Source organism: Mercenaria mercenaria, chromosome 15 (assembly GCF_021730395.1).
Source record: "Mercenaria mercenaria strain notata chromosome 15, MADL_Memer_1, whole genome shotgun sequence".
In the NCBI taxonomy this organism is placed as follows: Eukaryota; Metazoa; Mollusca; class Bivalvia; order Venerida; family Veneridae; genus Mercenaria; species Mercenaria mercenaria.
Genome location: NC_069375.1, coordinates 20,796,700 through 20,823,454, shown reverse-complemented (window position 1 = coordinate 20,823,454; position 26,755 = coordinate 20,796,700). Strand labels below are relative to the sequence as shown.

The 26,755-nt window shown below is 34.3% G+C and overlaps 2 protein-coding genes across 4 annotated transcripts; both read right to left on the bottom strand.

The window, feature by feature from the left end:
* Nucleotides 1-506: 506 nt before the first annotated feature.
* Nucleotides 507-3,638, bottom strand: LOC123547782 (EMILIN-2-like). 2 transcript variants are annotated; one of them, XM_045335041.2, is made up of 2 exons: nt 3,282-3,638; nt 507-1,876 (listed from the first exon to the last, which is right to left on the bottom strand). In XM_045335041.2, the coding sequence occupies exons 1-2, from the start codon at nt 3,556-3,558 to the stop codon at nt 1,416-1,418; spliced, it is 738 nt and encodes a 245-aa protein (XP_045190976.2). In that variant the 5' UTR covers nt 3,559-3,638; the 3' UTR covers nt 507-1,415. The 2 variants fall into 2 exon arrangements, with proteins under 2 accessions (XP_045190976.2, XP_045190983.2); XM_045335048.2 differs by having other exon boundaries at nt 507-1,873.
* Nucleotides 3,639-15,842: 12,204 nt separating this feature from the next.
* LOC123547818 (EMILIN-2-like) lies at nt 15,843-18,623 on the bottom strand. 2 transcript variants are annotated; one of them, XM_045335072.2, is made up of 2 exons: nt 18,133-18,623; nt 15,843-16,660 (listed from the first exon to the last, which is right to left on the bottom strand). In XM_045335072.2, the coding sequence occupies exons 1-2, from the start codon at nt 18,407-18,409 to the stop codon at nt 16,200-16,202; spliced, it is 738 nt and encodes a 245-aa protein (XP_045191007.2). In that variant the 5' UTR covers nt 18,410-18,623; the 3' UTR covers nt 15,843-16,199. The 2 variants fall into 2 exon arrangements, with proteins under 2 accessions (XP_045191007.2, XP_045191012.2); XM_045335077.2 differs by having other exon boundaries at nt 15,843-16,657.
* Between the last annotated feature and the right edge of the window lie 8,132 nt (nt 18,624-26,755).

Sequence of the window (26,755 nt, the reverse complement as noted above, 5' to 3'; positions counted from 1 at the left end):
AGACTACAGGTAGAGGAAAAGTAAAACCCACATGTAGATGTAGAAATATATTTTTTCGATCAATACCCGCCGTATAATCAGGATCTCTATCTATATGTACAATAATATAAATATATTCTTTATTTGCGCTTTTTGTAACGTTGACGTTGGCGTCCAAACGTTACACGTCACATTCACAAAGAGGAATGGCTTAATAAGAAATCAATTGTGTAACTCCAATACAAATAATATTAAGGCGTCGCAGATATTTATCTCGCAGATATTTAACAATTCAGCAGTAATACTGCCAAAATGTTTCATGTAAACATATTTAGTCATTGTAATTGGTCTATATTTAGTTACATCTAGCAATTGAGTACAGTTTCACAGTATGTTCTGTGTATTAGTTACATAAAACATGTGCGTTGTTTAAACAAACTATACATCAAAATGCAATGTATAATAACACAGTGAATTGCAAGTGAATGAAAAAGTATCAATGCAGGAAAATGCTCAAAGCACAGAAATAAACTTATCTATTTTATTTCAGTATTCTCTCGTAGGAAATATCAGCCCTGCGCCGGAATATTGTCAAACAATTCTGCCTGCCTCCAAACAAATCATAAAGTCTGAAAATGGCAACGCCTGGTAAACTCAATTTTTGCAATTATCTACAGGCAAATTAAAATGTATGCGACATCCTTTAAGAATATATTGAAAGAATTCAATCTTTTTATGTTTTGCTGTCAGCTTTTTGTCAAATTCTTTGACTACACTCAAAATACTGTCAAATAATTTCATAGTTTGCATTTTTGGCAAGTGCGCGTCACAACACTAGAAAAAAAGTAAATTTGTTATTACTATACTATTTCTAAGTTTGCTCGTATTTTAAGCACAACTGATAATATCTAACAATTATGAACCTTTACAACAAAATTCAAAAATGAAAAAGATTTTACTCGGCTGATATTAGCCAAATTTTATTAGTGATGGCAGTATCTGCGGTATCAATAAGGGGAATTTGAGTTTTATGAAATAAAGTAAAAATATGAAATGCATGTAGCCTAAAATATTAATAAAACATATATCTACTTTAATCATAAAAAGATTCATGAAAGAGATTAAGTGAATTATTTTCGTTTTCAGAGCAAGAGGAAATTTTATTTGTTGAAGCCTCTGGAACGGCCATATTTTGTTGCACTTTTAAACAAGTCCAAAAACATACACAAATTATGATGTTTCTGTCTGTATGGATGGGAAATTCTGAAATACCATTAATGCGACAGATCTACTATAATGTTATTGCAAACAAGAAAGCTGAACGTTTTTAGCATCACATTGAGAAAATATTCAAGTAAGCTTTAAGATGAAGTAGTAAGGAGTAATCGAACAAACGTTTGTTGATTCCTGCACATAATTCGCTTTCATTTGTTGTCTTAGCGACGTTCATGCGACCTCAACAGACATCCAGAGAAACTCGACTTTCCAACACCGTGTATAACATGGCTTCCTTGTGGCCACTGCACAGATACAGACACTTTGTCTCCTCTGTTTAGCCTTAAAATGGCTACAGCATTTCCTTGGTCCCACGTTGTAAAATATTCTCCATCTGGAGAGATTCTATGATCGCTAATTGCTGAAACAGTCACTATGTCATTAACTTCAATACTAGCTTCGACATAATGTCCTTTCTCTGACACGATATTTGTGTTAAAGGTGTAAGTTCCGGATACAGGTGCAGTAAATATGCCAGTATGTTTGTTGTATGCATGACCAATATTCGTTATCACGTTGTTGAAGATAATTGTATCATATAGCTTAAATGTCGCCGATTCTCTTGTTAAAGACGCTTGAAATGCTACCTCACGTCTTTGAATTCCCCTTCTTCTCACAGCTGCTGAAATAGATGACATTTAAAACTAAATATATATTTGTGATATTGCAGCTATATATATTATAATGCGCTATAATTACGGGACGACAAAACGTGGTAATCAGCTTCAATATTTTTTCTGTCTTTATTTTATATTATATACTCATATTTAAACTGGAAATTTCCTTAAGGCTGTTTTCATTATCTCGCACCATAAAATTGTTCCGACTATATTGCAGTTGATACAAAAAGATCTCCTTCCACGGGATTTGGAAATACGTGAACAAAAGTAAAGAAAAACAAACTTAATTAGATACGATTATCGCATAATCTCGTGTTATGATAATAAATCAGTTGTCAAATCTTCATCTGTTGATACAGTAATTAAGAAAGGAAGTTTCACTTTAACTCACGATGAAGATTTGATTACCATTTTGTTATGTTTAAAACAAATTGTTTGTTGCATTGTTATGATTAAATTGACAAAACGAAATTACACAAGAACTGACTGTGAGAAATGTTTATTTTGAATTACTCTCCTAACAGCCAAGAAATAGCAAAAACATATTATTTGAAAACTTGGAATATTCCCATATTGTCAAAAGTTTATTCGCATCCATATTTGTACAAGCATTGAAAAGATATAAAACACTAATCTGATTCCTTAATCGTCCGTGTTAATTTTGTTTTTAAATCATACATCGAAATTTTATTTAACAATTCATCAAGATCGAATAAATACTGAGATAATTTCTAATCGCACTGTACGAATGTTGAATAAATATAACTTACACTTTAACTTTAAAGATTAAGACAAAGAACAGGTTTTAAGACAAAGGTTTATGGAAAATTGATAACAGAAATTGTATTTTCCAATGATAGCAAAATACTGTTTAGAAATATTCAAAATCATAATTATGCCTTTTATGATATTATCTAGTACAACATCAACATAATACAGAAAGAATATCCCGGAACTATAGGTTGCGACATATCACCCGCAATAAAAAAGTTTTCCTGTTTACAAGCTTTAGACTATTGACATTAGGGGAAAACGTGACGTAGTCCTTCACTAAATTTCATTTTAAATTAAAATCTGTACAAAATAAGCGAATTAATTATGAGATAATGTAACACATCTGCATTGTTATATAAAAATGGATTGATTATTATAATAATATAATCTCTTTGAGATTTCACAATAAATTCAATAGATAGAGCTCAGGTCAACGGATCATGGGATCGTAAGTTAAGAATCCCGGGCGAGTCGTTTATTCTGTATGCTTTGATAGAAGACATTGCGTCTGAAAACATTCGTCCTCCACCATCAGTTTTATGACCCTTATTGAAAGTAAAAAAAAAAACCAGAAAAAACACACACAACAAAATAACAGATTCGCCTTTATGTCAAAAGCACTATGTGACCTACCTCGCTTTTTCAAGATATGATTAGTATACTTCGTGCCTCCAGTCCTGTCCTCTATTAAAACTCCAGTTCCCGAACTATCCACATACTTCTCAAGTTGTGCTACTCTATCTTGTAGAAAGACCATTTCGTTTTTCAGTGCAGCTATTTCAAGTACGTTGTTTTCAGGTACTTTATTAAATTTTAAGTATTCCATGTCCAAGGTTGAACAACTGACTTGTTCTCCCTTCAGACTCATTAAACATATCAAAAGATTAGATATCCCACTTTTCATATTCATAATATTAAATCCTGCTGCGAGTTTGACTGTAATAATTCCAAATATAGCTGTTCAATCGTATTTATAGTTTAACCCACCTCCCACAAACACTGTTACGCAAATGGCTTCTTTAATCTTCAGCATATCATCTTACCCACTTTTCGGTTCTATCGTCATAAAAGCCAAGCACCACTTAGCGTACTCTTATGATTTCTCAAGAACATTTACTTGTGGTTTGTCTTGAAGTAAGACATGATATTAATAACTTAAAAAATAAGACCCAGGATTTCGCCATAAGTTTCTACTTACCATGGTATTAATTAACTTAAGATCTAGGACTTCGCCATAATTTTCTAGTGATAAAAATGTGTTTTTGTTTTTCTTGCAGTATTATTATTATCATACAAGATTTATATAGCGCCCTTTTCATGATCAATTTCACGTTCAAAGGCGCTTTACATAGTTCAAATGCAGCCACGCAGGGCGCATAATTCATCCTCTATTAGTACAGACACAGAGCGATCTGACCAGAGGGACAGAGTGAGACAAAGCCCCCACGACAGAGAGATCAGAAATCAGATACAGGCTTGTCCGGCTAACTTAGCCTAGCTCGTTGCGAATAGACAGCCTGGTTCTTTAACGTGCCCAGTGTATATAGCACTGATACACGCAAGGACGTGATATTAATAACTTAAGATCCAGGATTTCGTCATAATTTTCTACTGACCAAAAGTGTGTTTGTGTTTTTTCTTGCAGGAAGACGTGATATTAACAGTTTGAGAATAAATCTGAGTTTAACCATTTAATATATTATTTTATTGGTGATGGTAGAACCTTTTATGAATAGCGGGCATTATGTTTAGTAACAGAGAGATAGCGACATCATGTGCACGAGCACGCAAGATATGAATTAACTTTCTATATGTATATATAATATTCAGCGTTTGCCAAAGACTATAAGATAATCTTTACCTGATACATGACTTGTACATTTACACTTTTATGCGGATATTTTTCTACTTTCTGATTTTGTCGCATGAGGTACTCTTTGAACCTATACGCATGTGTACCCACACAAGTACAAACTCGCAACCTTTCAGTTATAAAAATATTCAGCCAAACCTGTATTAAGCAGCCTACTAAGGAATGAATCCATTCGGCTTTCAAAGGCAGGTGGTTGGCTAAGTCTTGATACTATGACGAAATTAAGACTGGTAACGACCAAGGTACGTAAAACAAACAGAAATGTAGGAGGTTCAGCCGTTGCATGACGTCAGAACAACTATTCTGAAACTATTCATATTGACAATCACAAAACAACAAACACCAAGAGCTTGATGGGATATGGCCGCGACTTTATTTCATTGATATAATGGCATATTACATGTTTAAATTTATAGAAGATGAATATAAACAATAAAATTCACTAGCCAAATTGCTTAGCAACAAACAGCTAACGCAAAGATGCAGAAGCCTATGATATAAGCTAACAATGCAGAAACTGGCAAAATGCAGACATCTGCATTAATAGCTAATGAGAAAGCAAGGCAAATTATTCATTGTTTGCTTTAAGTTATTACTTGCTATATGCCCTACCGAAATGCACACACGGTCGCATGTATATTGAGGGCCACTAAATATTTTATGACATAAAATTCATCCAATCAGCACACAGAATGCTGTATATCTGTTGATTTTCAAGCCCTTTGTCAAAATTATACGCTTTATAATTATATGAACTGAAAAGTATATAACAGGAATAACTCGCCTTCACTGAATCAAGACTTAAACAAGACGCCTTTTATTACCATTTATGATGAAGTTCCATCTTTAAGCCGTCGTACAGTAACGGACACCTTTATATGTTTGGCTGAAACTAGATGTCATGTTTTTTTTTTGTACTGAAATTTAAAACAAAGGACTTGACGAAATACGAACATCTATTATTGTGACATCTTAATAATATAAACGAAAAGTGACCGAATATGTAGAATTTTTTAGAGTTTGCCATCGGTTGTTCATATGACTCAATCCGAATACCTGTACCTTCATAACTGCGTACTGAAGTTACAGAAGGCATCCTTTGATAACAGCCTTACTCGTATAAGAACTAAGACAGGAGAGAGTGCTGTAGTAAAACAATCGATTTTATTATTATTATTATTATTAATTTTTTGAAATCGGCGCTGGATTGTTTCTTACATGCTGCATCTAACCCTGAACGTGGTTCGAACGCCCAGCAGAGAGGGACAAGCAATCGGTACATTATGACATAAATCTCAAGACGACGACAGCCTACTTAAAATGCATTTTAGTTAATATTTTCATAAATATATTGTAATTTCTTTTATTTTTAAATTTAGTTTCTTAAAATATTTGTCCATGAAAGCAGTTCCAAAACGTTTCAAAATCAAGCCAAAAGTAATGTTACCTTTTACCTGTCTTTTACCTTTAACCTTTACTGTATCACACTTTAGAATATCTGAGTATCACTTACAAACTGCGAATACTTAATGATTATTTACAAGGCATTAAAACGAATTAGATATATTGAGTATTATAACAAGTATACTCAAATAATTAACTGATCATCATCATCATCATCATAACTGTCATCATCAGTATCATCATCATCATCGACAACATAATATAATCATATCATCATTATCTTCATCGTCGTCATATCGCCATACGAATATTATTACCAACATTTTCATTACATCATCAACGTCACAATCGCCATCATCATACCATAATGTACCAACATGAAATCATATCATTATCATTTCATAATTTCATCATCATCATCATCATCATCATCATATTCATATTCATCATAACATATCATCATCATAATCGTACCCGTCTGCTTGAATAATTAGATAAGATTGGAGAAATTTTTAATACTTATTAAATAGGATTATGAAATAGAATTATCAAATACATGAATGGTGGCATAATGTATAAGTGATTACTAATGTGAAGACATCAATTGCAGAATATCACTAGCAAATATGCTAGGGTATGGTTGTTCAACACGCCTGACGATGCTGAATGGCCAGTGGGTGGACGCAGCCCTGCTAAACTAAGTTAACAGCCAATTCGAGGATATTTGTTGAATGACCGACCAACGGATGGTACAAAGCCCCCTCTAACGGTTGGTGGCACGGCACGCCAACACCAACACCAATATAAGACATGGTCAATCCAATGGCCATCATGCTGCACTGCTGATTGTCATGACCAAGCTATGAAATCAAGTTTTGTAACTTCCTTTAAAAAAGGAATTAAATATCGCAAAATTAAATTATTCTGTGGACCTTCTTTAAATTAATATCGTTTTACTTAAAAACAATTCCAACTTCAAAGCAATAAACATTTAAATAGTCGCAGTTATTCCTTAATAACATTATCATCCTCATCACTATAATTATTATCATCATCGTTAGACATACCGTCAAATCGTACAATCAACGCCATGTTGTCTTCATATCATACTTTCATCATCATCATCATCATCATCATCATCATTATCACACCATCAACATCATCTTATCATGATCGTATAAACACAAACAACGTATTACCATATTATTATGTCCTCCTCCTCCTCCTCTTCACATCATTATCATACCACCATCATCACCATGATTATAACGTTATCATATAATCAACATATAACGATCATCATCTACGAAACAAGCCATTACTATATATCATGCTATGAAACTGAAACCACATAGATAACACAACGGTGATTACACAATTCTTTAATATAAAAAAGAGAATTAGTTTTAAGACGATTACTATGATTTTAATTGAGATTCATTACACAGTGTGCCCAATCACGTGATCGCACCACGTCATTTTGAGCTTGAAAGTGAAAGTGGAAAGGTAAACAAAAATTATAAATCAGGGCGTAAGTTTTTTATTCAATAAATTGTGTTAATATCATGCACATGATTCGAAACCTATTTGAAAGTGCTACCCCCGGTACAACGATTTCCCCACTAAAACCTTCTTGTTTTAACGCTATTCCTGTTCGACCACTTTCGACATTGTGCGCTCTGAGGTGTTCTCACTGCAAGTCAATTGAACAGGAATAGCGTTAAAAGGAGAAGGCTTTGGTGGGGAAATCGTAGTATTGGGGGTAGCACTTTCAAATAGGTTTCGAATTATGTGCACGATATTAAAACAATATATTGAATAAAAAATACTTGATTGGGCACACTGTTACAGCTCAATTTCTTTTTTTTTTTCATTACCTCCCTTGTTCTGTGCGCTATAAACTATAATAAATTAGACTGAGTGAACTCCCCAATTAATATGTCAAAGGGGGACAAACGACAAATGTAAGAATTGCCTAGAGTGTAGTCCCCTTAATCCCCCCTTTGATTTCGGTAATTCTAATCATCGTTATCATCAATGCCAGCATTTTTTAGTTGTTATCTCCAATCTCAGTAAATTATGCATTATATCATAATAATTGTCCTATTGTAAATAATCATACATGTGCGCAGAGATTTTTGAATGAATAGTTATGCAACGCTGAACAACCGATGTTTTTCTTTGTTCCAATATAAACTTTGTTATGCATTACAACAACAAAATTAAATAAAACTTATCTGCATGGTCGTGTCACAACGACCATTCTCCATCTATCTATCCAGAACACCATCCAACCAAAGTAACAGCTTAATTTTCATACTACGAGGAAGCTATTATACTAGTACAGCATTTTGTTTGCACGGGCTAAATATTACAACACTGAATCCAAGTACGGGGAGACTTTTTACAGGCACCACACGGCGCTTAAAGATTGCTGTTGTGATAGTTAATAAAATCTGTAAAAAGATCCTTTGGAAGCACAAAATACGACCAAGCAAAATAATAGCAGGTTTGGTAACTCGCAACTTGCATTTTTTAAATTTTGATGCTTTCAAGATATATTTTACATGCTTCTATACAATGTTCCATAGAACATAAATTGACTGATCAGAGTTTGTCTGGATGATTTTCAATTTGTTTGTCTTTTTCTGACGGAAACCACAAACAATGTATTATTATATATAGATGTTTGTAACATCGTTTACTCTTTTGTGTGATTCTAAAATAAATTTTCATTAGGATAAACATTCATGTTACATTTGATCGCAACAGCATTGATTTTTTTTACAATAAATTATCGTATTTTGTAATTATAGCGTGTCTGACCTTTAAGGTGAAAAACGTTTTATATGTTCTAGTCTGTGCAACTGTAGTCAGTGTGGTGCATTTTTGATTTGCTGTCTGGTATAAAAGTACACACATGTGAACATTATTTCTATAAACAAATGTTTTACACATTTTTGTGGTATAGTTTAGGTCCGCACATAACAATGCACCACGAATATATGCGACCGTTGTCTATTTAACTCCGGTATTGACACGTAAGGACCGGCTTCAGAATGATTTTCAAAATAGACCTACTGGTTTTCATGAGAAGGATTCTGTAAAAACCATGACGAATATCAAAGCATGCTGGAAAACTTAAAAACACCAAGTAAAATAATAAATCGGCTTTTATGCCCCTGGGTAGACAGCGACTGAACTTTCCGTCTGTACCTGGTGGCAAGACCTACAAAATGACCTATATATATAGATGACTTTGACCTTCATGTTTTCTTCACCTTAATACTTAAAACCTCAGAAAACAACATCTTTGGTCATACACTCGGGTGCATAATTTTGCATTTGGATTATTAGGTAGGTAAATTACTGTAAACTTTCCCTTTCGAGTTAGCGTTTTCCTGAAGTATAAATAAGTGTTCTAACTGCTTTTTCGTTTCATGATATAATTGATATTATGACGTTTGCTTGAGGAATATTCACGGTTCTACTTTATTGCATGCTCAAGCTGTATGACATGCCTGCAAGGTTTCCCAAACCAGACGAAACTAGAAGTGGCTATATGGTTTTATATTATTATTATTATTATTATTATTATTATATTATTATTATACCAGATTTATATAACGCCCTTTTCATGATAAACACTAGACCACCGGCCCACTTATATATAGCGATTGAACTGTCCGTCCGTCCGTTAGTCTATCCATACGAACCAGATTGCCAACAGTCCACATTATTGACCCTATTTAGTTCATACTCACACTCAACAATATTTGTGGCAAGACCTAAGAACTGTCATATATATAAATGACCGTGACCCTCAAGTAATCCTCATCTTCAAACTTAAGACCGTAACAAATAACATTTTTGCTCCTACAGCCAATTGATTTCATACACCCAACAAACCTTGTAGCAAGACCTACAAACCGACCTATATTAAAAGGACCTTGACCTTCTTCCTTCTACAAATCAGATTACAAACAACCCAAATTAGTGACCCAATTTAGTTTATATACTCAACAATCCTTGTGGCAAGACCTACAAACTGACCTAAGTTTCATATGATATTCACCTTTAAACTTAAAACCTCAGAAAACAACATCTTTGGCCATACACCGGGGCATGATTTTGCGCTGATTGTTTTAGTTGACCTGAGCGTAAGGCTCAAAGGTGAGCGACTTTGTGTACAGTGATCATACTGTATCATAGATCCTTCATCAACTCTAATTGTTAACAGCATTCTTTTGGAGACTGTTGCATCAAGTTTCATTAAGTTTGCTTCGAAACATCCTTGAAAACAATTCTCTGATTTCTGATTAATTTGTGACCGCCAGTGGTTCATTTTTGGCGCAAACAACGCTGCTGTGATCAACAGAATAAGTAGAAATTCCACAAGTCGCTCAACACGACAGAAATGAATATGTTGCAGGCTCAGTAGTGCAAAAACATGCTACCGTCCACGCAAAACTCGTCCCGAATTGAGCAGAACTCTACATTTACACATGTTACAAGTACCAAAACAATTTAGTCTTCATATGGCAGTGCACATGGAATCTTCAATAGTACACTAGTAGGGACTTGTCAGGAAAATGTAGAAGCAATGTCTTGAACAAACCTGTCATCGCATGTCATTGTCAATCAGCTCATTATGAACGTTTTCAAAATGGTAAATTTTGATAAAACCTGTCCATGACTGACCAATAGAGGATGTATATTTTTAAAGTAATGATGCAAGATATGAGAAAAGTGTCTCATAACCGTTCCCTGTTTCGTAAATATAAACTGAATATACCTGAATTGATTACTGTTCTAGTCTTGCCATGAATGTGTGTTTTAGCACAGTGGTCCGGAAAATCGTATCATGCATTTAACAGTTTTACACAATAATACTCATCCTTACAGATATAATCATCGTAAATAAGCAGTGGCAATGGTGCGAGTGTTAGCAAACAGCAACAATTTTTCTTTTATTGTACAAAAATATGAGCGGCAAATCATAAAAAAAACGACTTTTTGATGTAATGATACACATGCAGAAGCCGGCATTTAAACGTTTTACCATAATTAAGTGAAGCTTATCTTTGGACATCTTAATTACTGGCAATCAAAGGTAAACATACATTTAAATACATAAATAAATAGAATTTAAAATCAGGTTTGTCAGTTATGTCTGTTTCATAACCTGTGTCGTTCTTTATTATTATAAGAAATGATTTTTTTGTGTTCATGCGAAATGAACGAAGAATAGGATCCGCAAATCGATGAATCGCGCTGTTTGCCGATCCTATTCTGGCGTTCGTTTCGCATGAACTCCGAAAAAAGAATTCGTTTCTTTCCACTACCGTCCATGAACAGGCTCAATCATACCGAGCCTGCAACATTTTCGTTTTTGTCGTGTTGAGCGACCTGTGAAGTTTCCACTTTTCTCTATTTTATATTTACATTTTATTTCCTTTCCGTTTGTAAACAAGATAATATTAAAAGTTGCACACGTTATTTCATTTAAGGTAGTTATGCACGTTTGGATCGAAATTTTTTCTACAATGTAGAATATGATTAAACTCTGATTTTTCAAAACTGCAGAATATACCTAGAAATTTCGGCAAATAAAAAAGATAGGGTCGTGTACTTGATTTTTTGCTACACTGATTTGAAAAAATTGGACCCCACGCAATATTTCATAATGGGAGTCTATGGGAAAATCATAACTTTCATAACATTTTCGCCAATTGAAAATGTTCTACTATGTAGATTTTGATGAAACTTCTCAAATTTGTTAATAAACACATGGCCTATAATTTGGTTGAATAAAATGTAAAGGTCCTTGTGCTTATTTTTGAGATATTTAACCATTTTTAAAGTGAACCGGACATTTCACGCTAATTTTAAGACATTATTTTAAATTTTTAACGTGTCATATGTTTTACTATCATATTTTGACTTAGCAAGACATTGCACGCTAATTTTAAACATTTTTTAAAAATTTTAACGTGTCATATGTTTAACTATCATTTTGACTTCAGAAAGATAGAAACAGTGCCATTGTAATAAATTTACTCACAGGTTTCGATTAATTCATATAATGATTTTCATTTCCGCATGCCGAATCCAGGCTTTATTCTACGTTTTCCGGATAATGACGTTACGCATCAAAGAAACAAAATAACGATTGTCTGACGGTTCAATATACACCATCTCCTAGTCAGTGGTTTCATTAGTGATGGCACAATTTGGAGGTAGTTATATTAATTTCAAGGAAAATAATCCAAATAACACTGAAATGCTGCAACAGACGAGGGACATTGATTACTGTTTTAAAACATACGTCAGATGACGGCATTTTCAAACATTTTTAATGTTCTTAAAATGTTTCTTTATTGTCCTGAATACTATAAAACTTTGAAGGCAACACTGATCATCTACAGTAGACGTTTTACTTTGTTTGAGTTTCGTAACAGAAACACTAGATAACACTAAATAAACTGAACAAAAAACCCCAAACAACAGCTGTATCGTGACTTGTGTGCAGTTATGTTCAAAACTATCCTTATAATTATTCTAAGGCCATTTAGTACATAACAAAACTATGATCTTTCTTTTTCACAACTTACTGCCTCAGGGTACAAAAATGTTCAGTTAGTCCTTGTCTTGAACCTGGGACTCATTGCTTAAAATGTGAGTGTTCTACCGACTAGCTAACCGGTTGCCTACACAAATTCTCTCGGCTAGAATGCACTTTACCGTTACCTATTTCCTGCTAAGATTTGAAAAGGCAGGGTGTGCTTGTTACAATCACATAGATCTATTGTGACAATAATCTGTTAAAAAAAGGAAAAAAGAAAAAACGTGTGTATGGGGCGATTAAAAATAAATGGAGAATATTTATTGAAAGTGTGTAGTGGTAAAGTGCAGTTGTCCCAAACTCCCCTTGATGTAATCAAGTCCTATACCATGTGACACTTCCCAGATATATAAATTTCGCCCTTGAATTTCTAATGGGAAATAACTATCTAGGAGCGAATACAGTCATGATCCCACGCTAGGCGCCAAATGTAACAGGGTGAGTAAACTGTGCAGTCAGTTTGGGGATCGAACTCGGGACCCCTTTCTTACTGGGCAAGCACTCTACCAAATAAGCTAACAGCCTGCCTATATAAAATCTCCTTTTTCTAGAAGTCAAGTCTTGTACTTAACATTATATTGCCTCAAAAGCTTCGGTAGCCTGATGGTAGAGCTCCTGCTTCAAGTGAGGAAGGTCGTGGGTTTGATCCCTGGGCACGTTACAGCAAAGACCTGAAAAATGGTACTAGTAATTTCGTTGCTTGGCGCTCAGCATTAGACGGATAATATACTAGGACTGGTCAGCCCGGTGTCAAAATAATGTGATTGGTTGGGGTATCATGTCACATTTCTATGTCCAATGAGGTAGCACTAAAAAGTTTGGCATTGCGCTCACTTCCTCATTGATATAATTGAGCAATTGTTGGAAAACACTCTAAACCCAAACAAAAGCACACATACTTGATATTTCACATAACATTGAACTGTATGGAAGGCCAGTGCGCCATGCTAATTGCCGAATGCCTTTTACTTAATGGCAGTTATTTTCAAAATTTTAAATACAAAATCTTATATGCCATATAGTAATAGTACGCTATATTGTTAAGCTTCTATTTGAGAGAAAAAATTGTCTTAAGCCAAAAGTTAGAATTAAGTCTGTGACTAAAGATATGATTCTTCATAGAAACGGTCTTAGGTGCAAACCTATTCCATTCTAGCTTTGGTCCTAGGTCCTAGAACTTAGGACTAACTTAAGACTCTCCATGAAACGCGGACCTGAATGCTAAAGAAGTTACTATCCATGATCCGTCGTGCCAGCGCATCATGCTCATTTTCAAGTTATACATGGAGAGAGTCTATATTGCGAAATATCTGACAAGATTTAGCTTTAAACATTCATTTGTTATAATGGTTCTCAATGCGGACATACTTTAAACAGTGAATATACAGAATACGCCTCCGTTCTTAGTAATTGTCGGTATTTAGGCAATTCGAATGCGTGCATATTACAATTTCAGGACAGAAGGCTTTGAAAATAATGACAAAAGTCCATCAGGAAATGTCATATAAGTCATTTTTCAGAACCCATCCGCCCATACTTTAGTGTTACATCATACCAGTCCTTGGTAATATAACACATCTAATTTAGTCACTAACAGCATTATCAGTGACTAAATGAAACGAGCTTGTTATATCATAAGACGATGTTGAAATACAAACTTATTCAGAATGTTGATGTTCTTAATGGACCATTTGAAGTATCGGAAGTAGTCACTCTTGTACTAGATGTTAATACTAGAGTGTCTATGAGTAAAAGGCATTACTTGACACAATTGCTAAGCTTGATTGTAACTGAATATCATTTTATGAGTATTTAAGTGGCAGGGACCAGTTTCTCATTGTGGCCTGGGTACGTTTTTTAAAATAAAATCGGTAGATATATAGAGTGTCTATGATTAAAAGGCATTACTTGACACAATTGCTAAGCTTGATTGTAATTGAATATCATTTTATGAGTATATAAGTGGCAAGGGCCAGTTTCGTATTGTGGCCTGGGTACGTTTTTTTAAAATAAAATCGGTAGATATATTTATATTCAACTGGCGATTTATAATGTTTATAGAACTAAGGATTACTGCGGACGAGTAAAATAAATGAATGCTTGAATCGATTTCCCTAGCACCGTGTAGACGGTCGGATCTAAAATCTTACCCGAGGTAACAGAAGTCAGACGAAACGGAAACTGTCATCCATCCATTTAGATTCAGCTCAAATTTCCGAAAAAAGTAAACGGTTATGAGACATTTATCTTACCGCGGTCACATGCTTTAAAAAATTCATGTTTCAGGTCGGTAGTTTGCAGATATTACGGGATAGGTTGCGCAAAGTATTCCAAAATAGTATTGTGATTTTTTTCTCGCTGGTATCATCGCAAATTTGTTGAATTTTTAATTTTACTGTCCCTATAACTAAGAGGGGAAGCAATAATATACATACTAAAGTGATAAACAATCGAAGTATATGTACTTTTATTATTTGAGAATGGATTCCGCTCGTTTGTGCAGACAGATAGAAGAAACATCAAAACCAACATACCTACATGACATGTAGATGTTGGATTACGTACAGTTTCAATCTGTTCTGTGTATTAGTAACATAAAACATGTGCATTGTTTAAACAAATAATACATCAAACTGCAATGTAAAATAACACATTAATTAAATTGCAATGGAATGAAAAAGTATCAATGCAGCACAGAAATAAACTTATCAATTTTATTTCAGTATTCACTCGTACGAAATATCAGCACCGTGCAGGAATATTGTCAAACAATCCTGCCTGCCTCCAAACAAATCACATAATGATGATAAAACCTTGTGATCTGAAAATGGCGACACGCTTAGCAACGCCTGGTAAACTCAAATGATTGAAATTATCAACAAGCAAATTGGAATTTATGCCACATCCTATAAGAATATGATGAAATAATTCAATCTGTTTATGTTTTGTTGTAAGCTTTTTGTTAAATTATTTTTACTATAACCAAAATGCTGTCAAATAATTCCATAGTTTGCATTTTTGGCAGGTGCGCGTCACAACACTAAAAAAAATCTAAATGTAGCATTACTGTACTATTTTTAAGTCATTTTGCTTGTATTTTAAGCACAGTTGATAATATCTAACAACTAAGGTATGAACCTTTTACAATAAAATTCAAAAATTTAAAAGATATTACTCGGCTGATATTAGCCCAATTTTATTAGTGATGGCATTGTATGCTGTATCAATAAGGGGAATTTGAGTTACAAGAAATAAAGTAAAAATATCATATGCAAGTAGCCTAAAATATTAATAAAACGTATATCCATTTTAATGATAAAAAGATTCATGAAAGAGATTAAGTGAATTATTTTCGTTTTCAGAGCAAGAGAAAATTCCCTATGTTGTAGCCTTTGGAATGGCCATATTGTTTGCACTTTTCAACAAATCCGATACATCAGCAGATAAAATGTTTCTGTCTGTAGGAATTGGAAATTCTGAAATACCAATAATGCGACAGATCTACTATAATGTTATTGCAAACATGAAACCTGAACGTTTTTAGCATCACATTGAGAAAATATTAAAGTAATCTTTAAGATGAAGTTGTTAGGATTAATCGAACAAACGTTTGTTGATTCCTGCACATATTTCGCTTTCATTTGTTGTCTTAGCGACGTTCATGCGATCTCAACAGACATCCAGAAAAACTAGACTTTCCAACACCGTGTATAACATGGTTTCCTTGTGGCCACTGCACAGATACAGACACTTTGTCTCCTCTATTTAGCCTTAAAATGGCTACAGCATTTCCTTGGTCCCACGTTGCAACATATTCTCCATCTGGAGAGATTATATGATCGCTAATTGCTGAAACAGTCACTATGTCATTAACTTTAATACTAGCTTCGACATAATGTCCTTTCTCTGACACGATATTTGTGTTAAAGGTGTAAGTTCCGGATACAGGTGCAGTAAAGATGCCAGTATGTTTGTTGTAAGCACGGCCAATGTTCGTTATCACGCTGTTGAAGACAATTGTATCGTACAGTTGAAATGTCGCCGATTCTTTTGTTAAAGACGCTTGGAATGCTACCTCAGGTCTTCGAATTCGCCTTCTTCTCACAGCTGCTGAAATAGATGACCTTTAAAACTAAATATATTTTTGATATTTTCGCAAACATATTATAATGCGCTATAATTACGGACGACAGAACGTGGTAATCAGCTTCAATATTTTTTCTTTGTTTTTATTTTATATTATATACTCATATTTAAACTGGAAATTTGCTTAAGGCTGTTTGCATTTCATTATCTCGCACCATAAAATTGTTCCGACAATATTGCAGTTGATACAAAAAGATCTGCTTTCACGGGATTTTGAAATACGTGAACGCAAATAAAGATAAACAAATTTTTAATTAGATACGATTATCGCATAATCTCGTGTTATGATAATAAGTCAATTGTCAAAGGTCATACGGATGACCTTCATCCTTTGACACAATAAAGTCACCAACTTCTCTTTAAGTCACGATGAAGATTTGATTACTATTTTGTTATCTTTAAAACAAATTGTTTGTTGTGCATTGTTATGATTAAATTGACAAAAGCACATTACACAAGACATGTATATTTTGAATTACTCTCCTAACAGTCGAGAAATAGCAAAAACAAATTATTTGAAAACTTGATACATTCCCTTATTGTCAAAAGTTTACAGGCAAATAATTTTCATTTCATACTTTTTACTTAACAGACACGACAATTCGACATCCATATTTCTACAAGCATTGAAAAGATATAAAACAACTAAACTGATTATCGTCCGTGTTAATTTTGTTTTTCACTTGAATCATATATTGATTTTTTTTTTTCAAAATGTATCAAAATCGAACAAATACAGAGGTACATTTTTAATTGTACTGTACCAATGTTGAATAAATATTACTTACACATTTAACTTTAAAGAATAAGACAAAGGATAGGTTTTAAGACAATGGTTTATGAAACATTGATCACATAAAATGTATTTTCCAATGATACCAAAATATTTTTTAGAAATATTCAAAATCATAATTATGCCTTTTATAATATTATCTAGTTCAACATCAACATGATAAAGAAAAAAATATCCCGGAACTATAGGTTATGATATATCAAACGCAATAAAAAGTATTCCTATTTACAAGGTGAAATGTGTTATCTTTAGATCATTTAAATTACGGGAAAACGTGACGTAGTCCTTCCCTAAATTTAATTTTAAATTAAACTGTACAAAATAAGCGAATGAATTATGGGATAATTTAACACATCTGCATTGTTGCATAAAAGTGGCTTGATTATTATAATAATATAATCTATTTGAGATTTCTCAATAAATTCAATAGATAGAGTGCAGGTCAACGGATCATAGGATCGTGAGTTAAGAATCCCAGACGAGTCGTTTATTCAGTATGCTTTGAGAGAAGACATTGCGTCTGAAAACATTCGTCCTCCACCATTAGTTTAATGACCCTTATTAAAAAAAAAAAAAAAAAAAAAAAAAACACAAAAAAACCCCAACAGATTCGCCTTTATTTCAAAAGCACTATGTGACGTACCTCGCTTTTTCAAGATATGATTAGTACACTTCGTGCCTCCAGTCCTGTCCTCTATTAAAACTCCAGTTCCCGAACTATCCACATTCTTCTCAAGTTGTGTTACTCTGTCTTGTAGAAAGGCCATTTCGGATTTCAGTGCAGCTATTTCAAGTTCGTAGTTTTGATGTACTTTATTAAATTGTAAGCCTTCTATGTCCAAAGTTGAACAATTGACTTGATTTCCGTTCAAACTCATTAAACATATCAAAAGTATAGCTATCCCTCTTTTCATTTTCATGATATTAAATCCTGCTGCGATTTTGACTATAATAATTCCAAATATAGCCGTTCAATCGTATTAATAGTTTAACCCACCTTCCACAAGCCTATACATCCAATCCACAATCAGTGGTAAGTTTCTAAAAAATTTCCTTAATCATCGGAACTTTACGCAAGGTCACCTTGCAATTCAACCATCAGAAATTGTTCAGTTTTGTGAAAATGATGAAATTGTCAAAACTGTTAATTGCAAAATTACGATTCACTGAATTTAGTTTCAGTTTTGTGAAATTTATATATATAATTTATTTACATACCTGACTAAACGTAATTTTAAACATGTTGATAAATGTTTATAATATGTGTCCTGTAACTCATCCATGATTATTTTTACTCCTTATTATGACATTTTTGATATATAAAGTATTTTTTAGAAAAGAATATACGTTATACGGCGTTTTCAAAACTTGTTAATTATTACAATAACATTTAATGAAGACTTGCACAACTTCAATCAAACCGAGCCTGCAACATTTTCGTGTTTGTCGTGTTAGGCGACCTCACACCCTATTACCTGATGCCTCCACGCCGAGGGATGCGGCTACCACAGAGGTCAGAAATCAATAACGGTGAGTAGTCGTGTTAGTTTTTTTAGCTGTATTTTTTCATTTCGACTTTCCATGAGGATATTCTTGTGCAGGCATACGTGCAAATGCCTAAACATATTAAATAATTAATCCTGGTCGCCAACTAAAGAAGTATTCAGCTGTTCAAATTGGACGTTTATTAAAATTGATGCGAATATCATATTCAACGGCCCAATTCGAAGTGCTTACAAAATAATTTGATCGGGTTTACCTCATACGTCAAACGATCAATCATCTGGGGATAATCCTGGCAAGTTTCAAGTCTGTCCGTACGTCTACATCGACGTTCTGGTCCTCCAAAGGGACCCGGGTATGGTCACGTATGTTAAACTTTACCGCAGAGTGAATTTTTAAACGATGTCCATCACGCCGAGGGGTCAAAATATAGGATGCCGTTTACGGCTGTAAAAACGTCGATTCTGGCTGTTTGTTTCGCTTTTAAGACCTGGGAGGTCATGGAATTATTTGCAGTAAGCATTGTTTATACCTATGTTTGATATAAGGCGATTTTCAATGCCGAACGCCTCTGTAACACAGTGATAATCAGTCTATTTCTACTAGTATTTGTCTCCCACAGTTCTCCGCAAAATGGCAAAAGATTTTGTGAAGTCAGTATAGGTCGGAATGTTTAAATATAGAACTATGGGGAAATTATTGGTTGTATCTAGCCTATACAAGTGCTTATAATTAAATAAAGTTTGATAAATGAGGACTGGATGGACTTCCATTCTGACCTGAAAATGACTTGTACAAGATATACTAGGATGCACACAAAATAAAAAACTATTCATCTCTGAAGAATGCCAAAACTCAGTTGAGATGCCAGACACATAATCAGCAAAAACACATTTGTGTACTTACTGTGGACAGGCTTTCATGAAAAAGTCTACTTCAGAATGTATTACTCTATCATGCCTTATCAAGTTATCATTTCTCCGAAAACTTCTGTCACACATACTACATACAAAGGCCTGTTTAACTACTTGTTCATGCTCAACTTGTAGGAAGGAGCCATCCAGCGGATATTGCATTTCCGGTACACCATCATTAGATCCAGGATCAGATGTGTTTCCCATAAATATGTCTAACATATTAAACAGCTATCGGCAAATATAAAAAAAAATATTGTGTAATTATGCTTTATATAAATCTCTCAGTGTATTGAATACTTTCAATCCGTGCATTTCATAAATCATGATAAATCAAGATTAACAATAATAATTATTTTACAAACTATTGGTATTGAACAGAGAAAGGACCGAGTATATATCATTTGATTGGTCCAAATCCATCCTGAGTTGAGAAAAAGTCATCAGACGATACATATATATCAGTACAAAGAGTGGCCATTTTCGTTGTTTCTAAAAAAATCTTATCGTAATTCTGACCCTTCAAGACGGGCCGGAAATAGAACTTTGCATAGACCAGAGCTTGGGGTGTAAGTTGTTTTGAACATTTCGTTAATCCTAAAGAGTTTGCAATGCCAGCGAAGTGCGAATAAATAGAGGATACTACATGAGTGTCTTTTCATATTGAATTTATTAAACGAGTTGAACAAAATTATAAAATGCGAGCATTTTATCAATTTTATTCAACGAATTTAAAAAATTCAATGTGGAAAGTCATATTCTTTTATCACAAGTTAGTTTTTCCTGCCGAAACACTAAAAATTCTACTTTCTTTAACTATTATAAACAAGTCCAATCGACCAACGTCTCCTATTCTTTAAACGACGTCGACGTCAAAGCTTTATTACACTAGTGTATTATCAAATTTATGTAATGGTTTTATTTCACTCCCGCGACGTCAAGCATGTGGTAACTATATTTTCTTATTTTGGTTCTCATTCAGCTCAAGAAAATTGGAGCTGGAAAACACAACCATTTTTATTTAAATAGCATTTCATCAGGGGTTGCGAATTCAAGAAAAGCACAACAGAGCTAAAAAGAAAACTAGTCAGTCAAATACTGTTGTACAACAATTTACACTATTTACGTAAATATTATCAAAGAAATACGTAAGTTACATCAATGCATAACCTCAAAGCATGAGAACATAGGGACATGACTTGGAATATTTACCCTTAAACATTAACATTATATGAAACTGAAACTGATTAATTTGATTTAACGCCTATTTCTATACATATTCAATGGCGTTGTACATTTAATTTAACAAACCTTAAAAATATAAATGATAAAATGTAAAACTCACAAAAATTTAAAAACTAACACCGGTTGTTATCGCAGATAAAACAATTATCAAAACATTTAAAACAATGCGATGAAGTCTCTAAAATACAGTGTTTTAAGATGTTTTGTTCGCCGCCTTTTACGAAGAAAAAAAGGGGGATATAGAAATAGGCTGCGTGTCCGGTCCATAACTCTGCCATCCATGAAGGGATTTTGAAATAACTTGTCATATATTCCCCATAATAAGACGACGTGTCATTCTCAAGATTTAGACCCCTTCCTCCAAGGTCAAGGTCACACTTAGAGGTCAAATGTTAACAGGGTCTGTTTCGTGTCCGGTCCATAACTCCGACATCCATGAAGGGATTTTGAAATAACTTGGCATAAATGTTTACAATAATGAGACGATGTGTCGTGTGCAAGATTATGACCCCTAGCTCAAAGGTCAAGGTCACGCTTAGAGGCCAAAGGTCAGATACAAGAATTACTTTGTCCGGAGCATTTCTTCTTCTTGCATGGAGGGATTTTGATGTAACTTGGCACAATTGGTCACCATCATAAGACGGAGTGTCATGCGCAACAACCAGGTCCCTAATTTAGAATTACTTCTCTTTGTTGTTACTATAAATAGCTTATATTGTAACTTTTTTTATTACTGGCCGTAGAGAAAAAACGAGGCCACTTTTCTGTAGTACAACATGCATGTTATATCCAATTTTAGGTGTATTTTGTACTATCGCTACCTGGTAAGGAGTTTTGTGTGGACCGGGATTTAATTTAAGATTAACTTGATTTTGTTGTTACTATAAATAACTTCTATTGTAATTTTCATAACTGACCGTAGGAAAAAGGAAAAAACCAAGACCACTTTTCTGTGGTACAACATAGATGTTACTTTCAAATTTTAGGTGTATTTGAAGGTATTCTAGCATAAAACTGATGTTATTGTCACTTTTCGGGGGTGTTTTAACAGGAGAGAAAACGTGTGTTAACAGAGAGATTCTCGCGCTCACGTGCTATTATAACACCTTTTTATATATGCGCGTACCGTGGCAAACCGTAAACGTATTACGGCCCCAAAACGGATAATTCAAAATGAAATGACGTCAACGTGACAAAACAACGTAGACTTTACCGCGCATTTCATGGGATTTCAATGACGTTGAGGGACAATATATTCATTTACCTGGTTTTATGCGTTTTATGCTAGAATAGCGTTAGCGCATGTTCCTTTTCGTGTTATAACATCTACAGAATCCCTCGGGATTCTGCAGATGTTATAACACGAAAAAACATGCGTTATCCCTACCTCTCTACCTGGTAAGGAGTATTTGTGAACTTAGAAAAACAAAACTTACTTCCCTTTGTTGCTACTATAAATAGCTTAATCTTGAAACTTTTTAACTCGGTTGTTAGAATTGGATATGTCATTGTTTTTCGGCGACGCCGTCTAAATTCGTTTTCGTTACCTATGCCATGTGACTTCAGTTTGCAAATGAAACTACTCGATAACGCATTATAGATAATTTATCAAAATGGAAGATTTATGCAACACTCTGCCTGATTGGACGAGAGTGTCAATTTCTTTCACTCTGTTGGTTGTGCTACGCTGAGTGAAATGTAGACAAAGCGTTTATCCTAAACGACGCTGTTCACAGTTTTAAAGCTAACTTTGGCTCAGTATATTTAGCAAGAATATTGATATATCTCAAAATGATAAGTAAGTTTAATAAATTTGATAAAAACCTGTTCAATACCAACATATATCAAATTAAAGAAAGAGCTGAATACGGTCTGCGTATCACATGAATAAGGGTGTGATAAGAGTCTTTTATGTAGAGGAGTGTTTTTTAAAAGATTTTCCTAGTTACAATTGTCGTCTGTATATGAAAAGGTTTCTTGCTTTTGTGACTTATTCAGGTTGCATATTAAAATGACTACTTGTTTGCTTTGATATATTTGTTATAAATTATTTAACTGATTTATTATATATGAATATTTTTCTTTAGTATGGTATGCAAATATTGAACTCGGTTGAAATCTGTTTTATTATATATATGCTATATAATGACTGAATCTCGTTACACTGAAATGAAGGTACGCTGCATACAGTTTATCTATGTGATATGACTATGGTCAAACTTTGCTTATGAAACAGAAATATTGAAATAATTACAATTGTATGTTTTGCTTGACCTTCACTTTTTTATAGGTGTGACGTCATTGTCCAACGATTCATGAATAGCGAATATGCTATTTGTTATAGCGGGATCAGTTGGCCTATTTTAGAAATAAATAAAAACAATAATAAAAAAATCCTTTAATTGATTTTTTCTCATGTATTCTAATCAAACTTGATTTGTAGCATCTTAATAGGCCCGCAGCAAACTTTGTTTAGCTGGGACATTTGACCCCTTTTAGGAGCTGCTAGAGCTAAAACTAGAATTGCCTTTATACAGCGTCTCATGAACAGCTTGGTGGATCTTTGTCATACTTGGTCTGGAGCATCATTATAAGGTCCTCTTCCAAATTTATTTATATAGGAACTTGGGCCCTATTAGGGACCACTATAGCTAAAAGTAGATATGCCTTTCTTCGCATTAACCACTAAAATGTAATGGATTTTTATCAAACTCGATGTGTAACAATATCGTAAGGTCTCCTGCTATTTTGTTACAAATGGGGATAGGGACCAATTCAGCTAAAAATATAAACACGTTTAATGACCTCTTCTCATGAACCGCTTCATGAATCTTCATCAAACTACTGCTGTAATTATTCGTCTAAGGATAAACGAAACAAAATTGCAACTTTACGAAACCTTTGCGAAAAATTAAAAGAGAACCATTTAAATTGTTAAAGTGCGGTGTTTAGTTTTGCAATTTGAAAAATGTTAGATGAAAGATGAATGTTAGATGAAAAATTCATAAACTTCTTTCCTTATTACAATTCGCCGACCATTATTTTTAAAGATATTTCTTGTTGCTTACTGTCTACCAAACTTATACAGAATATGTTTTACTGTAACATCTACATGACGGGCGTATATTGTTACATTCTGGCACTCTCGTTATTTTATGTTCATGCCAAGATGCTGTATTGTCATACAGTATGTTTTGTGAAAAAATGTCCTTAGGCGGGGGACGTTGGTAGCTCTGTTACAGATTCTTGTTTTGAATTTATCAAGTGATTTACTTTTGCGTAATGCTAACGGCAGTTCATTCCACAGCTTTGGACCAATAGTACAGACACTTCTATCATTAAATGTTTTGCACTTGTTGTATGGATCAACATAACGACAATCAGAATTTTCTGACGATCTCAATCCTTGTCTACTAGGAACATACTCTGTAAACAGTTCTGTTAAATACTTAGGTGCTCTGCCAATGAGACAGCTATACATGAAAGAAAGTATCTTAAACACCGGCAACCTATGTAGGTCATACAATGCTTGTTTGGAACTGTCAAATTTCCTCCTGTTAAGGACACGTTTTGCACACATGTTTTGAATACCTTGCATCTTACGCACCCCATCGTTAGCTACACCATACAGTATTACATTGCAGTTGTGAAATAACTAAGAGAAAAAACTAAAATTTCAGTGGCTACTTTGGTTGAATATTTTCGTATGTTTTTAATTCGTAAGTAATTCAAAATGGCTGTACGACATTTGCGATTTACATGATCTTTAAAGTTCAAGGTTTTGTCAAGAAATTCACCAAGATATCTAACTGTGCTTTCACGTAGCAATGTTAATCAACTTTGTAAAACATTTGTTCAATTGAAGTCTGCTACCAAACATAATAAATTCAGTTTTTGAAGTGTTCATTTTCAGTTTGTTTCTATTCATCCAGTCATTGATTAAAACTGCGCATCACCGCTTGTGATTCTACGGAAGCAGATGTGGGACGAAAGCTTTCATTTGCTATATGATCATCAGCAAAACCGTACTAGACTGATATGGATTTGGGAATGACATCAAAAATAGTTCCAGTATAGGTGAGATACAGCCACGGATCAAGGCAACTGCCTTGGGGCACACTGCATTCAAGATTGCAGTCTGATGAATATGCAAATTTTTCCAAGTAGACATTCTTTCAAGGATTTAAGTAGTTCAAACGGAAAGAGACAAAAATAGAAAAATAAGTTGCATTAAAATGTATTTATTCTTACCAATATAATGTATATTGATGTTATCTAACTCATTTATAAACTCATTCATATTTCAGAGATATGAGTCCGACTTTTGTATCAATCCGCGCGATAAAACATTTCGAGGAAAATGATGTAATAGAGGCAAGAGTTTTGATTTGAAACTCCACAGGTCGCTCAACACGACAAAAATGAAAATGCTGCAGTTTCAGTTTGATTGAGCCTGTTCATGGACGGAAGCGGAAATGCATGCTACCGTCCACGCCTCTAGCCCCGGGTTGGGCAGAACTGTCATATAGAGATATCCGCAGATGTGTTCATACGGCGGTGCACATGGAACCTACAATGATACACTAGTGCAACATTCCAAAAGCGGCGTGGTCCCCAGTTACAATGATGGACGAGAAAACAATGGACAGAACTAAACAAACTGGAATTTAGAAAGGGGATCGGAGGTTATGGAGCTGCATAAACTGCCAAAAGACAAAATTAAAAACCAGGCACCATATCTAATGGGGTATTATACAATACCCAAAGAGATATTATACAGAGAAAGCGGGAGTATTGGAACCACCCAGGTCGAAATGTTCATTAATTTATTTTATTTGGTTTGGTTTAACGTCGCACCGACACAATTATAGCTCATATGGCGACTTTCCAGCTTTGATGGTGGATGAAGACCCCAGATGCCCCTCCCTGCATTATTTCATCACGAGCAGGCACCTGTGTAGAACCAGCGACCTTCCGTAAGCCAGCTGGATGCCTTCCTCACATGAAGAATTCAACGCCCCGAGTGAGGCTCGAACCCACACCGATGATTTGAAGTCAGCGACCTTAACCACTCGGTTACGTAAGCCTCTCGAACAGCACCAATAAGACATCATAAAAGGCGTGCTGAACGATCTGGATCGAAATATAACAGCTCCGATTGAATGTACGGGGGGACTTTATACGGCCGCCACACGGCACAAACAACTTCATGGACGGTAGTGGAAAAGCATCCTACCGTCCGCGCCCTCTGGCCCCGGATTGAACAGAACTCTACATTTACACATGTTACAAGTACCAACAGCAATTTAGTCAGCAGATGTGAACATACGGCGGTGCACATGGAACCTTCAATAATACACAAGGAAAATGTAGAAGCAATGTCTTGAACATACCTACCTCTTCAACGCATGTCATTTTCAATAAACTGATTACGAAAACAAGATAAATACCGTTTTCAGGATAGTAAATTTTGATAAAACCTGTCCCATGTCACCTGCAAATGAAAGACCAATAGAGGATGTATATTTTTATAGAAATGAGGCAAGACACAAGAAATGGTAGTGAGAAAAGTGTCTCATAACCGTTCCCGTTTCGTAAATATAA